We start from the raw sequence: 15,570 nt of genomic DNA on the forward strand, positions 1-15,570 counted from the left end.
TCTGTTGAGGATTGTGGTTAGAATTTTCTACTGGAACATATGTACTGTAATTATGGGCAGGAATCTTGTCCATCTCATTCATTACCTGAGTATTCACTGTACCCAGAAGTTAACTGAACAAGGGCAGGCCATTAAGTGAATTGTAGCCAATGGTCTGCGAACCACATGGAAAGTAGAAGCAGCCTGGTTACAAGGTGTATTTGGGCAGTGGATATAGAAAGTGCCATGGCAGGTGCTTTTTGATGATACCAAAACCTACTCACTTCCCCCTTTTTTGGAATTCTTTTTTTTTTTTTTAATCTGCCCTTTTTAAAATTAAAAAAAAAAACCCGATTTTAGTAAATATGAACGCATAACTCATGTGTGTATGTGCGCACAGTTTTATATCCTTTATATCCAGGAAGTGGTGTTTGATAACAAAACAGCGGACAATAAATGTGTTAGTCCTTTTAGGTCCATTCACAAGAAGCAAAAGGTTTGTGGAAGGACGATGACCGCGACAGAGAGGGCTGGGGTGGTCTGGTACCTTCAGATAATTGGGGGTGGGGGCACCGGGCCGTTGAGAAGGGCGGGCTGTCCGCAAAAGAGCGCGACAGAGGCCAGAACGCAAGGACTGCAGAGCCGGTGCGCCCCTCAGGCGACTGGTGGGCGGGGCGCTGAGTATCCAGCTCTCTCGTAGGTAGCCTCGCGAGAACGCAGCTCACCGAAGGCCAACGGTCGTAGCGTTTAGTGTCCTCTCAAAAAAAAAAAAAGCCCAGAAGTCACGCTATGTTCCGCTTAATGATGTTGCTAGCGGGTCTCCGTGGCTTGCTAACGTCAAGACCCGGTAAGCCCATGGATGCCCTGTGACTCCGGTGTGGGGAGTGAGAAGGTTTTTCTTTTCCTTCTTTACACGCGTAACCTGCTTGGGTCACACTGCGCGGCAACTGGACACTCGAGTCCCTTTCCTCGCTTTTGGTTTCTTTTGCCCACCAGGGAACCGGGCCGTTTTCAGGCGCCGCGTAGGCATAGCGAAGGGACTCCTGAGAGAGGAAGGTGATTTTAATAAGCTCCAGGACAAATCTCTGATGCCCTGACTCTAAATCTGAATTGAGGGGCCTCCTCTTTTTGTAGTTCTGTTATGCACTACCTCAAAATTTCTTGCACTCAAAAGCACTCCAAAAACTTCATGAACTCAGACTCCAAAAACTGATCTTCCTCAGATATCATCTGCTCCAGTAAAATAACTTGCCCTGTATACAATAATAGTTTGTCCTGCAAAAAATGTATACAAAAAATGTATACATATGCAAAAAAAGGTCAGTTCTTGGAATTGTGCAAGATGGAGCCGCTTATGCCATGTCTACAGTCGGGTCATCACATTGACTTCTCCCACCTGGTCGGAGTTTCAGGAGCTACAAAACCACTCAAAGGATATTATCTACAGCTCAGAATATTATCTCTAGCTCTTGAAGAGGAACTGAAGGTCCTTGACCTTTTTTAATGGCCGAATTATTATTATTTTTTCTTGCTTGACTACTTTGCTTTTGTATTTCCAACCCCCGCCCCTCCTCCGCCCCTTCTCTGATTAAATTTCTTCTTTGGCTACAGTTTTTCTGTAGACGAGAGGTAGGCAGAAGACATGGAGGGGAGGTCTGTCCTGAGAAGACCCATAGGGTCCTGGTCAGTTACAGTAATAGACCTATTATATGTTAATGTAAGTAACACATTTAAAAATGAAAACTCTGTTTTCCAAAACAAAGAATTTAGAGTGGTGGTGTGAATCTGCTTAAAAGGTTTGGTTTAATAGATGACCGCTAGATTCTCAGATCTATTTCTGCATTTGATCTGTTGCTAAGTGTTTTATTTGAAGTATATGTGGTTGGGAAAGGGAAAAGTATTTTATGAGCCTTTTCAGATAGTTACCACTATTCCCCTTTGGCTGCTATACCAAATACACACTTGATAAATGGTAAAGGTTAGTTACAACGTGGAATGAACTTTTGGTAATATGTTAAGATTCATTGGTCTATTTTGAACTTTAGTGGATATTTTACCCATTAAAAAAAATGTATTATCTTTATTTTTAAATTATTTTAAATTGTAATAAAATATAAAAAACATAAAATTTGCCATCTTCAACCATTTAAAAAAATGAATGAACTTTATTTTTAGAGTGTTTTAGGTCCATAGCAAAACTGAAAGGTACAGAAATTTCCTGTCCCCACATACTGCCTGTCCCCACATGTGTACAGTCTCTGCTATATCCTGCAGGCGCAGTGCTATATTTGTTACAATTTATGATCCCACACTGACACATCATTATCACCCCATAGCTATAGTTTACCTTAGGGTTCACTTTTGATGTACATTCTATGGATTTTGACGTATATATAATGACATGTATCCACCAGAGTAGTTTCTCTGCCCTAAAAATCCCCTGTGTTTCACTGATTCATCTCTCCCTTCCCTCTTAAGTCCTGACAATGACTGATCTTTTTACTATTTCCATCAGTTTTACCTTTTCCAGAATGTCATATGGTCGAAATCTTACAGTATGTTGCCCTTTCAGATTGACTTCTTTCACTTAGTAATATGCATTTATTGTTCTTTCATGTCTTCCTAGAGCTCTGTAGCTTGTTTCTTTGTAACACTGAGTGATATTCCATTGTCTGTATATACCAGTGTATTTATCCATTTACCTACTAAAAGACATCTTGGTTGCTTTTCAGTTTTGGTAGTTAAGAATGAAGCTACTATAAATATCTGTGTACAAGTTTTTGTTTGGACATAAGATTTCAACTCCTTTTGGGTAAATACCAATGAGTACTTTTGCTGGATCATATGATAAGAATATATTTAGTTTTGTAAACTATCTTCCAAAGTGGCTATGCTATTTTTTTAAAATGTAAATTTATTTTGCTATTTTATAGTCTCATCAGCAGTGAATGAGAGTTCTATTACTTCACATCTTTGCCAGCATTTTGTGTTGTCAGTGTTCTTCAGTTTGGCCGTTCTAGTAGGTATAGAATGGTCATAGTCTCTAGTGACATATGATGTAGAACATTACTCTTATTTACCATCTATATATCTTCTTTGATGAGGTGTCTGTTCAGGTATGTTGCCCATTTTAAAGTTTTTTTTATTATTATTGTTGAGCTTTAAGAGATCCTTGTATATTTTGGATAACAGTTTTTTATCAGATGTGACTTTTGAAGATGTTTTTCTCCTAGTTTGTAACTTCTCATTCTCTTGACAGTGTCTTTCACAGAGCAAAAGTTTTTAATTTTAATGAAGTCCAGTTTATAAATTATTTTCTCATGCATCATGTCTTTGGTATTATATCTAAGAAGTCATTGCCTTACCAATGGTCATCTAGGTTCACTCTTACTTCTAGGAGTTTTATAATTTTGCATTTTACATTTAGATCTATGATCCACTTTAGGTTAATTTCTATGAAGTGTTAAAGCCTGTGTCTAGGTTATATGTTTTGCATTTCGAAATCCATTTGTTATAGTAACATTTTTTAAAGACTATCTTTGCTCCATTATGTTGTCTTTTCCTATGTCAGAGATCAATTGATTGTATCTATTTAGGTACTTTTCTGGGATCTCTGTTCTGTTTGGTTGACCTTTTTGTGTGTTCTCTTGCCAAAATTATACTACCTTGATTACTGGAGCTTTACTATAAGTCTTTAAGTCACATAGTGACAGTCGTTTGATTTTCTTCTTCAGTATTGAGTTTGTTATTTGGGATCTTTTGCCTCATAAATTTTAGAGTCAGTTTATTGATAACCACAGAATATTGTGGTGGGATTTTGATTGGGATTGTACTGAATCTATAGAACAAGTTGGGGAAAGATTGACATTTTGAACTTTTTGTTTGCTATTTGTCATCAAACTTTTGAAGTTTTCCTCGTAGAGATCTTACTCGTATTTCATTAGATTTATAGCTAAGTATTTAACTTTTGGGAATGCTAATGTACATGACATTGTGTTTTAAATGTCAAATTCCAATGCTCATTTCTGGTATATAGAAAGTGAATGACATTTGTATATTAACCTTTTATGCTGCAAATTTGCTTTCTTAACCATTTTTAAGTGTATAGTTCAGTGGTGGTGAGTATATTCACGTTGTTCTATAACATCTTTCTGGGAGCCTTTCATTTTGCAAAACTGAAACCCTATACCCATTAAACAAGTAATTAAAAATTGTGATAAAATATATGTAACATAAAATTTACCATTGTAACCCTTTTTCACTGATATTGCATATTTGCTTTTTTAAGTAGAAGCTAATTAAAACATCTGTATTCAGTTTTTACTTTATTTTTATAGATTCTCTTTTTTCCTGGCTTTACCTTAAGTTTTATACTTTTATATATTTTTCTGTTACTAATTAATGTGCCTTTGTTTCAGGACAGAGAACTGTAACATTTCTTGTGAGGCCATTCTCCTTTAACTTTTGTGAAATTGTTTATCTCTCCTTCAATTCTGAAGAACAGCTTTGCTGGGCATGGTATTCTTAGGTGGAATTTTTTTTCTTTCAGTACTATATATTGAATGTATTATCCCACTCCATTCTGGTCTGCAAGGTTTCACTGAAAAATCCACTGATAGTCTTACGGGCGTCTGCTTGTACATAATATTTTGTGTTTCTCTTGCTGCTTTTTTGAGAGTCTCTCTTTGTCTCTACTTTAGGGCAGTTACAATGTATGTCAGTGTAATTCTCTTTGAATTCCTTTTTTGGCTTTCTTTTGGCTTTCTAGATTTGGATGTTAATTTTTTTACCCCAGGTGAGAGAAATTTTCAGTCATTACCTCTTTGAATAAGTTCTGCCCTCCACCCTGATTTCTTTTCCTTCTGTGACTTCTATAATGTGTATACTGCTCTGCTTGATTGTGTCCCATATATCCATGAATCTGTCTTCACTCTTTTTCATTCATTTCATTCTTTCTTTCATTTGTAAAAAATAATTTGCTCCTCTGATTAGATGAATTCTCTTGATCTGTCTACAGGTTTTCTGATCCTTTCTTTCACTTGATCTAGTCTGCTCTTGAACCCCTCTACTGAAAATTTCAATTCCGTTATTGTATTCTTCAGCTTTCTGATTTCTATTTTTTACTCATTCTAAAGGGTGTCAGACTTTATTATTTTGGGCTCCAAAATCACTGCAGATGGTGATTGCAGCTGTGAAATGAAAAGATGCTCACTCCTTGGAAGCAAAGTTATGACCAACCTAGATAGCATATTGAAAAGCAGAGACAGTACTTTGCCAACAAAGGTCCGTCTAGTCAAGGCTATGGTTTTACCAGTGGTCATGTATGGATGTGAGAGTTGGACTGTGAAGAAAGCTGAGCGCTCAAGAATTGATGCTTTTGATCTGTGGTGTTGGAGAAGACTCTTGAGAGTCCCCTGGACTGCAAGGAGATCCAACCAGTCCGTTCTGAAGATCAGCCCTGGAATTTCTTTGGAAGGAATGATGCTAAAGCTGAAACTCCAATACTTTGGCCACTTGATGCGAAGAGTTGACTCATTGGAAAAGACTCAGATGCTGGGAGGGATTGGGGGCAGGAGGAGAAGGGCATGACAGAAGATGAGATGGCTGGATGGCATCACCGACTTGATGAACATGAGTTTGGGTGAACTCTGGGAGTTGGTGATGGACAGGGAGGCCTGGTGTGCTGCACTTCATGGGGTTGTAAAGAGTCAGACATGACTGAGTGACTGAGCTGAACTGAATCATTTTAAAGTATACAGTCCAGTGGCATTAAGTACATTCACTTTGTTGTGCCATCAGTTCAGTTCAGTTGCTCAGTTGTGTCCGAATCTTTGCGACCCCATGAACTGCAGCATGCCAGGCTTCCCTGTCTATCATCAACTTCCAGAGTTCACTCAAACTCACGTCCATTGAGTCGGTGATACCATCTAGCCATCTCATCCTCTGTCGTCCCCTTCTCCTCCTGCCCCCAATCCCTCCCAGCATCAGACTCTTTTCCAAGGGGTCAACTCTTTGCATGAGGTGGCCAAAGTACTGGAGTTTCAGCTTTAGCATCATTCCTTCCAAAGAACACCCAGGACTGATGTCCTTTAGAATGGACTGGTTGGAACTCCTTGCAGTCCAAGGGACTCTCAAGAGTCTTCTCCAACACCACAGTTCAAAAGCATCAATTCTTCAGTGCCCAGCTTTCTTGACAGTCCAACTCTCACATCCATACACGACTGCTGGAAAAACCACAGCCTTGACTAGATGGACCTTTGTTGGCAAAGTAATGTCTCTGCTTTTGAATATGCTATCTAGGTTGGTCGTAACTTTCCTTCCAAGGAGTGAGCGTCTTTTAATTTCACCATCTGCAGTCACCATCTGCAGTGATTTTGGAGCCCAGAAGAATAAAGTCAGCCACTGTTTCCATTGTTTCCCCATCTTCCCATGAAGTGATGGGACCAGATGCCATGATCTTAGTTTTCTGTTTGTGCCATCACCATCATCCATTTCCAGAACATTTTTTTAATCTTCCCAAGCTGCAACTCAGTACCTATTTAACACTAATTCCTCATTTTTTGCTTCCTTTGGCTCTTGGCAACCACCATTTTACTTTCTGTCTCTATGGATTTGTCTGCTATGATTTCGTCATGTAAGTGTAGTTATGCAGTATTTTTCTTTTTTGTGACTCGCTTATTGCACTTAGTATAATGCCCTCAGTGTTTATCCAGCTTGTTGCATGTGTCAGAATTTTCTACTTTGATAGTGTGGGTAACGTTCCATTGTGTGAAATACATATGGAAATATATATATTTTATTTTATTTATCCATTCATCTGTTGATGAATACTTAGGTTGCTTCTACCTTTTGGATATTATGCATAGAGCTATTATGAGCATGTGTGCTATGTACTCATTTGAGTCCCTGCTTTTAATTCTTTATGTAGATTTATATATCCAAAAGTGGAGTTGCTGGATCATGCAGTGATTTTATATTTAACTTAAAACAATTATTAATTTATTTATTTTTGGCTGCATTGGGTCTTCATTGCTGCATGCAGATTTTTTTTTCTAGTTTTGGAGAGTGGGGGCTACTCTTCGTTTTGGTGCATGGGCTTCTTAAGGCAGTGGCTTCTCTTGTTGCAGAACATGGCTCTAGGGCAAGTGGGCTTCATTAGTTGTGGCTCCTGGGCTCTAGAGTACTGGCTCAATAATTGTAGTGCAGGGGCTTGGTTGCCCCTTGGCATGTGGGATCTTCCTGGATCAGGGATCAAACCAGTGTCCCCTGCATTGTTATGTGGATTCCCACCAGGGAAGCCCTATATTTAACTTGAAATTTACATTCTTTTCTGTACTGACTGCACAGTTTTACATTTCTTCCAGTAGTGAACAAGGGTTCCAGTTTCTCCACATTCTTCCTGATACATGTTATTTTATTTTTAATGATTATAGTCTTCCTAATGGTTATGACATGGTATCTCATCATAGCTTTGATTTGTATTCCCCTATGAACTCCTTATTGCCAAATTCAGACTTAAAGTGAAGAAAGTAGGGAAAACCACTAGACCATTCAGGTATGACCTAAATCAAATCCCTTATGATTATAAAGTGGAAGTGAAAAATAGATTTAAGGGACTAGATTTGATAGAGTGCCTGATGAACTATGGATGGGGGTTTGTGACATTGTACAGGAGACAGGGATCAAGACCATCGCCATGGAAAAGAAATGCGAAAAAGCAAAATGGCTGTCTGGGGAGGACTTACATAGCTGTGAAAAGAAGAGAAGCAAAAAGCAAAGGAGAAAAAGAAAGATATAAGCATCTGAATGCAGAGTTCCAAAGAATAGCAAGAAGAGATAAGAAAGCCTTCCTAAGTGATCAATGCAAAGAAATAGAGGAAAACAACAGAATGGGAAAGACTAGAGATCTCTTCAAGAAAATTAGAGATACCAAGGGAATATTTCATGCAAAGATGGGCTCGATAAAGGACAGAAGAAAGTAGGAAGCAGAAGATATTAAGAAGAGTGGCAAGAATACACAGAAGAACTGTACAAAAAAGATCTTCACGGCCAAGATAATCACGATGGTGTGATCACTCACACTCACCTAGAGCCAGATAGCCTGGAATGTGAAGTCAAGTGGACCTTAGAAAACATCACTATGAACAAAGCTAGTGGAGTTGATGCAATTCCAGTTGAGCTATTTCAAATCCTGAAAGATGATGCTGTAAAAGTGCTGCACTCAATAGGTCAGCAAATTTGGAAAACTCAGCAGTGGCCACAGGACTGGAAAAGGTCAGTTTGCATTCCAATCCCAAAGAAAGGCAATGCCAAAGAATGCTCAAACTGCTGCACAATTGTACTCATCTCACATGCTAGTAAAGTAATGCTCAAAATTCTCCAAGCCAGGCTTCAGCAATATGTGAACTGTGAAATTCCAGATGTTCAAGCTGGTTTTAGAAAAGGCAGAGGAACCAGAGATCAAATTGCCAACATCCGATGGATCATGGAAAAAGCAAGAGAGTTCCAGAAAAACATCTATTTCTGCTTTATTGACTAAGCCAAAGCCTTTGACTGTGTGGATCACAATCAACTGTGGAAAATTCTGAAAGAGATGGGAATACCAAACCACCTAACCTGCCTCTTGAGAAATCTGTATGCAGATCAGGAAGCAACAGTTAGAACTGGACATGGAACAGCAGACTGGTTCCAAATAGGAAAAGGAGTACGTCCAGGCTGTATATTGTCACCCTGCTTATTTAACTTCTATGCAGAGTACATCATGTGAAACACTGGGCTGGAAGAAGCACACGCTAGAATCAAGATTGCTGGGAGAAATATCAATAACCTCAGATATGCAGATGACACTACCCTTATGGCAGAAAGTGAAGAGGAACTAAAAAGCCTCTTGATGAAATTGAAAGTGGAGAGTGAAAAGTTGGCTTGAAGCTCAGCATTCAGAAAATGAAGATCATGGCATCTGGTCCCATCACTTCATGGCAAATAGATGGGGAAACCGTGGAAAGAGTGTCAGACTTTATTTTTTCTGGGCTCCAAAATCACTGTAGATGGTGATTACAGCCATGAAATTAAAAGATGCTTACTCCTTGGAAGGAAACTTATGACCAACCTAGACAGCATGTTAAAAAGCAGAGACATTACTTTGCCAACAAAATTTCATCTAGTCAAGGCTGTGGTTTTCCCAATGGTCATGTATGGATGTGAGTTGGACTGTGAAGAAAGCTGAGCACTGAAGAATTGATGCTGTGGTGTTGGAGAAGACTCTTGAGAGTCTCTTGGCCTGCAAGGAGATCCAACCAGTCCATTCTGAAGGAGATCAATCCTGGATGTTCTTTGGAAGGAATGATGCTAAAGCTGAAACTCCAATACTTTGGCCACTTAATGCGAAGAGTTGACTCATTGGAAAAGACTCTGATGTTTGGAGGGATTGGAGTCAGGAGGAGAAGGGGACGACAGAGGATGATATGGCTGGATGGCATCACCGACTCGATGGACATGAGTTTGGGGAACTTCCGGAGTTGGTGATGGACAGAGAGGCGTGGCGTGCTGCAGTTTATGGGGTTGGGAAGAGTTAGACACGACTGAGCGACTGAACTGAACTAAACTGAATGATTAGTGACGTTGAACATCTTTTAATATGTATCAGGCATTTGTATATCGGTTTTGGAGAAATGAGTGTTCACAAGTTCTTTGCCCATTTAAAAAATTAGGTTTTTTGTTTTGCTGTTGAGTTAGGAGTTCCTCTTAGATTCTTGATACTAGACCTTCAGTCAAGTGATTTGAAGATATTTTTTTCTCATGCTTAGGTTGTCTTCACTGTCTTGTGAGTGTTCCATGACTCACAAAAGTTTTAAGTCATGATGATAGGATCTAATATATGTGTATATATATATATTTTTTCTTTTGTTGCTTATGATTTTAGTGTCATATCTAAGGACAGGTTCAACAATTATTAACTCTTGGCTAATTCTGCTTTAGTTTTATGTTCCCTACCACTTCCTCTATTAAGTAAATTGTAGATATTATATCATTTTATTATCTAAATATTTAAGTATATATTTCTAAATGACAAAATATAATTTTGAAATATAACCACAGTATCATGATCATGGCTTAGAAATTAATGACAGTTTCTTATATCATCTGGTTTTCAGTCTGTGTCCAAATTTTCAAGTGTTTCATGAGTGTAATAATTTTCCTTACAGTTTGTAATCACCAAGAAATAATGCCCACACATTGCTTGAATCAGCATTCAAAATATACACTCATTGAGCTGGCTCCTCCCTACCTCACTTTATTTAGTGCCTGGCTTTTAGTACCATGTTGATAACTGATAATTCCGAATTTTTATTTCTTTTCTTGAACTCTTTAGGCAGCCTATGAGATGATTACCAATGTTTCTCACATTCTGGGACTCATGCCCTTGTGTAATCCCCTCCTCTTAACTGTAAGCTATGTTTTATGATTTGTTTCTAGTGAATAAAATGTGGTCAATGGATGTCTTTTCTGAGATTAGAATATAGGATGACCGTGTCTGTTTCCTGGGTGCTCACGTTCAATCTCTTTTTCTGATCCCTTATTCTGGGGGAAGTAAGTTGTCATATTGTGAGTATCCTTATGGAGAGGTCTTTTGAGATTCTCATTAACAGCCTGGAAAGACCCAAGGCCTGTCATCAGCTAAGTGCATGAGCTTTGAAGTAGATCCTGTGCTAGTCAAGCCTTGAAACGGTTGCAGCCCTGGCCAACACTTTGATTGTAGTTTTGCTAGAGACACTGAACCAGAGGCATTCAGTTAAGCTTTTCCCAGGTGCCTGACCCAAGGACCGTAGGGGTTAATAAGTGTTTATTGTTTTAAGCTGCTAAATTTGGGGATAATTTGTTATGCAGCAATAGATAATTAATATATCATCCTTCAGTTAAAATGAAAGTCAGATCATGTCTCTCTGCTCAGAATCTTCCAGTGGTTTCTTATGTCTCCAAGAATAAAAATTAAAGCCCTAACTCTGACCTGTACTTGCCCTGTAGGATCTCAACAGCTTGTCTCCCTCCTCTCTGACCTCATCTCTTAATCTTTTCCTCATTGCTCATGCTGCTGTAACCACAGTTGCTTCCTTATGGCTTTTCAAACACACCACACATTTCCTTCCAAGAGTCTTAAATCCTTGATATTTTTCTTCCTGGAGTGTTCTGCCGAGATATTCATTTGTTCCCCTCCTCACCTTCTTCAGGTCTTTGTCCAAATGCCATCTCCTCAGTGATCCCTGTTTAACCTCACCTTCAGCAATCGCTATTCTGTCATGAACCTATGATGAACCTATGACGTATTCTGTCGTAACCCATGATTCTGTGGGTTGGTGGGACTGTTGTTCTGGTTTGGACCAGGTTAGCTAATCTGCAGGTCATTTGCACTCTTTCCTGCAGCTGTTATCAGCTCCTGAGTTGGTTGGCAGCTGAATGGTGTAGGATGGTCTCAGACACTGGTCTCTCTGTTGGAATGTGTTCAGCTAGGGTGCCTTTCACATAGTCCCTCACCCTCCTGTAGGCTTGCTCAGGCTTGTTTACATGCGATTTCAGAATTCGAAGGCAGTAGGAGGGCAAGCCACAGTGCATAAGCTCTTTTCAGGTTTGTTTGTTTTACATTTCTTATTGTCTAATTGGCCAAAGTAAGTTACTTAGCTAAGTCTAGAGTTAGTTCCTAAGTATATCCATGGGAGACAGTACTTTCTGTTGTATCTATCACATCTGATTTCTGAAATTTTTTAGAGTTTTTCTAGAATTTCTCAACAACTATCACACTTTCATCTTTAGCTTATCTAAAAAATTGTTGAGACCTCTTAGCTGGTGATAGCACTTTACCAATTTCCCACCTTTTTTTGGGCAAATGTTTTTTACCATAAAAATCTGTGACTTTTTCCACTTATTTTCTGGATGCCTTGTGTTTGAATGTTCTTTTTTCCTCTTTATTTAGAATATTTATAATCTGTTTTATGTAATAGATTTAATTTTATTTAGGTAGTAATATTATCTGTTTGTAGAATGTATTTATTTGTCTGCACTGAGTCTTAGTTCCAGCACATGAGATCTTCTATCTTGTTGTGGCATGCAGGGTCTTTCAGAGAAGGCAATGGCAACCCACTCCAGTACTCTTGCTTGGAGAATCCCGGGGACAGAGGAGCATGGTGGGCTGCCGTCTATGGGGTCGCACAGAGTCAGACATGACTGAAGTGACTTAGCAGCAGCAGCAGGGTCTTTAGTTCAGGCATGTGGGATCTAGTTCCCTGACCAGGGACCAGACTCGGGCCTGCTGTATTGGGAGCATGGAGTCTTAGCCACTGGACTACCAGGAAAGTTCCTCTTCAGTTCAGTTCAGTCTCTCAGTTGTGTCCGACTCTTTGCAACCCCATGAATTGCAGCACACCAGGCCTCCCTGTCCATCACCAACTCCCCGAGTTCACTCAGACTCACGTCCGTCGAGTCAGTGATGCCATCCAGCCATCTCATCCTCTGTCGTCAATTCTCCTTCTGCCTCCAATCCCTCCTAGCATCAGAGTCTTTTCCAATGAGTCAACTTACCTGTTTTTAAATTGTTTTCAATATTTTTATTGGAGTACACAGGTGATAACTCATATTTTCAAAAGCAAGTCTTATATAAAAGAACATGCACAAATATTTAGTTGAGTTTAGGACACAGTTATTAACTGTTTTTTTCTTTCTCCAGATTTTCAAAATTCATTTCTACAAATCGTACTTCCAGAGAAAATCCAAGCAAATACAAGTGATAATTCAGAAGTAGAAAATGTAAGAGATTTTCCATAGTTAATGCTGTTATATGAAATTTCTTATTTTTATTGCAGTGAAATACATAAATTCCATTAGAATATAAATAGCCAATATCACTACTGATAAGGAATTTAAAGTTTTGATGGTAAAAGCAAATATATAAATCAGAATGTTCTAGTTTTTCTAGCATTTATCATTTCCTCATGGTAAAATAATTTTTAAAAGTTCAAAGAGAGAATATAATGTAAAAGAATTAAGAGTCTTATCTGAGTGGTATCTAGATGATTCAGATGAAGAGAATAATTTTCTCCAAAATTGCTAAGGAGAATCTGTCTTAAGTATAATCTTCTTTCTTAATCTCTACCCTTGCATTTACCAGTTTTCAGAGTATAAACTGATTATTCTGTTATTTTTATTGGAAAGATGATATTCTATCCTACTTATTGATTTATTTAACAGATATTTCTCTGGACTTGTGTGCATAGCTATATGCTAAGAGCCTTAGGAGATTAAAAAAATAAAACAGCATGCCTTGCTTACAAGTGACTGATCTTTTTTTAAAAAAAATTTAATCAGTTAACTATTTTTGAGTGTGTTGGGTCTTTGTTGCTGTGTGTGGACTTTCTCCAGTTGTGGCAAGCAGGGGCTACTCTTTGTTGTGATACATGGGCTTCTCATTGCAGTGGCTTTTCTTGTTGTGGAGCCCAGGCTCCAGAGGCTTCAGTAGTTGTGGTACTCAGGCTCAGTAGTTGTGGCTTGTGGACTCTAGAGTGTGGCTCAATAGTTGTGGAACATGCTGTTCTATGGCATGTAGGATCCTCCCGACCAGGGGTCGAACTTTAGTCCCCTGCATTGGCAGGCAGATTCCTAACCACTGGACCCCCCAGAGAAGTCCAGTGGCCAATCTTTTGATAACACTTTATTTTTAACAGTTTTAATGAGGTGTAATTTAGACACCACAGAGTTCACCCACTGTAAGTGTATAACTCAGATTATTAGTACATGAATTATGCAAACATTATCATAATCCAGTTTTAGAACATGTCTGTTGCCTTAAGTTCCTTCCTGCCTGTGTGTACTTCTCTGCTTTCATCCCCAGCCCTTGGCAACTGCTGATCTGTTTCTGTAGTTATGCATTTTCTAAACATTTCATAAAAATGAAACATATGATACTATAGGACTTTCTATTGCGCTTCTTTCACCTAAGTTTATCCATTTTGCAACATTTATCAATATTTTCTTAATTTTTACTCATTAATGCATGTTTATAATACATTTGTTTATCCATTTACTTGTTTAATTCAAGACTGTTTTTAGAAATTGACCATTGTGAATCATTCTGCCATGAATATTTTTGTATGGACATATAGTTTTCTTTCTCTTGAATAGACATTTAAAAGTGACTTTGCTGTGTCATATGGTAAGTTTATGGTTTTCATTTTAAGAATCTGACAAACTGTTTTCCATAGTGACTTACTACTTTACATTTCTCATCAGCAGTATATGAGGATTTCAGTTTTCCCCCATGCTTGTTAGGACCTGATATCTGTTTTGATTAAAGTTATTGTATTGGATGTGTAGTGGTATCTCATTGTAGCTTATATTTGCATTGTTCTAATGAAAAATGATGTTTCATAACCTACTAGCCATCTAAATAATTTTTGGCAAAATGTCTTTTAAATTATTTGCCCATTAAAATTTTTAACCTATTATTTTAGCATGTTTATTGGGTTATAATTAATATATAGCATTCTATTAGTTTTAGGTGTACTCTGTAGTGATAGTGATAGTGAAGTTGCTCAGTCGTGTCTGACTCTTTGCAACCCCATGGACAGTAGCCAACGAAGCTCCTCCATCCATGGGGTTTTTCAGGCAAGAATACTGGAGTGGGTTGCCATTTCCTTCTCCAGGGGATCTTCCCGACCCAGGGATCAAACCTGGGTCTCCTGCATTGTAGGCAGACGCTTTACTGTCTGAGCCACCAGGGAAGGCCAGTATTTTTATACATTATTAAATGATTACCACAGTAAGTCTGGTTATCATCTGTCACCATACAAAGTTGGTATACAATTATAATTTTTAAAATTTTATTCATCCTGATATATATTTATTTATTGAAGTATCATTGTTTTACAATGTTGTATTAGTTTCAGTTGTATTTTCTTTATTCATTGAAGTATAGTTGTTTTACAATATTGTATAATTTCAAGTGTACTGCATAGTGATTCAGTATTTTCGCAGATTATCTTCCATTATAAGGTTATTACAAGACAATGGCTATATTTCCTATGCTGTACAGTTTATTCGGTTGTTATCTGTTTTATCTGTAAATCCTATATCCCTGATTTGTCCCTCCCTGTTTCCCTTTACCTTTGGTAACCACAAGTTTGTGATTCTGTTTATGAGTCTGTTTCTGTTTTGCCTATACGTCCATTTGTATTTTTAAAGATTTCATATATAAGTGATATAATAAGTACTTGTCTTTTTCTGACATCTCACAAGCATAATATTCTCCAGGTTCACCCTTATGGCTGCAAATGGCAGAAATTCATTTCTTTTTTATGGATGGGTTATATCCCATTGTATTGATATACCACATCTTCTCAACCCAGTTATCTTTTGATGGGCATTTGTGTTGTTTTCATGCCTTGGCTATTGTAAATTCTGCTGCTGTGAACACTGGGGTGTGTGTATTCTTTCAAATTAATATTTTTAATTTCCCCAGATATATACATCAGAGCGGAACTGCTGGATCATATGGTAGTTTTATTTTTAGTTTTTTGAGGAGCCTCCAATTGTTGTTCCATAGTA

General features: G+C 38.2%; 1 protein-coding gene across 2 annotated transcripts in view; it reads left to right on the forward strand.

Moving 5' to 3' along the window:
* The first annotated feature begins 695 nt into the window (after nt 1-695).
* The window catches only part of LOC101115508 (disintegrin and metalloproteinase domain-containing protein 32), a 197,426-nt gene continuing 182,551 nt past the window's right edge, over nt 696-15,570 (forward strand). For both annotated transcript variants that reach the window (XM_060407107.1, XM_060407108.1), the window contains exons 1-2: nt 696-826; nt 12,698-12,777. In XM_060407107.1, the coding sequence (XP_060263090.1) occupies nt 769-826; nt 12,698-12,777 (138 nt within the window). In that variant the 5' untranslated portion in view covers nt 696-768. The remainder of the gene's footprint in view (nt 827-12,697; nt 12,778-15,570) is intronic.

This window comes from Ovis aries, chromosome 26 (genome assembly GCF_016772045.2).
Source record: "Ovis aries strain OAR_USU_Benz2616 breed Rambouillet chromosome 26, ARS-UI_Ramb_v3.0, whole genome shotgun sequence".
NCBI classification, from domain to species: domain Eukaryota; kingdom Metazoa; phylum Chordata; class Mammalia; order Artiodactyla; family Bovidae; genus Ovis; species Ovis aries.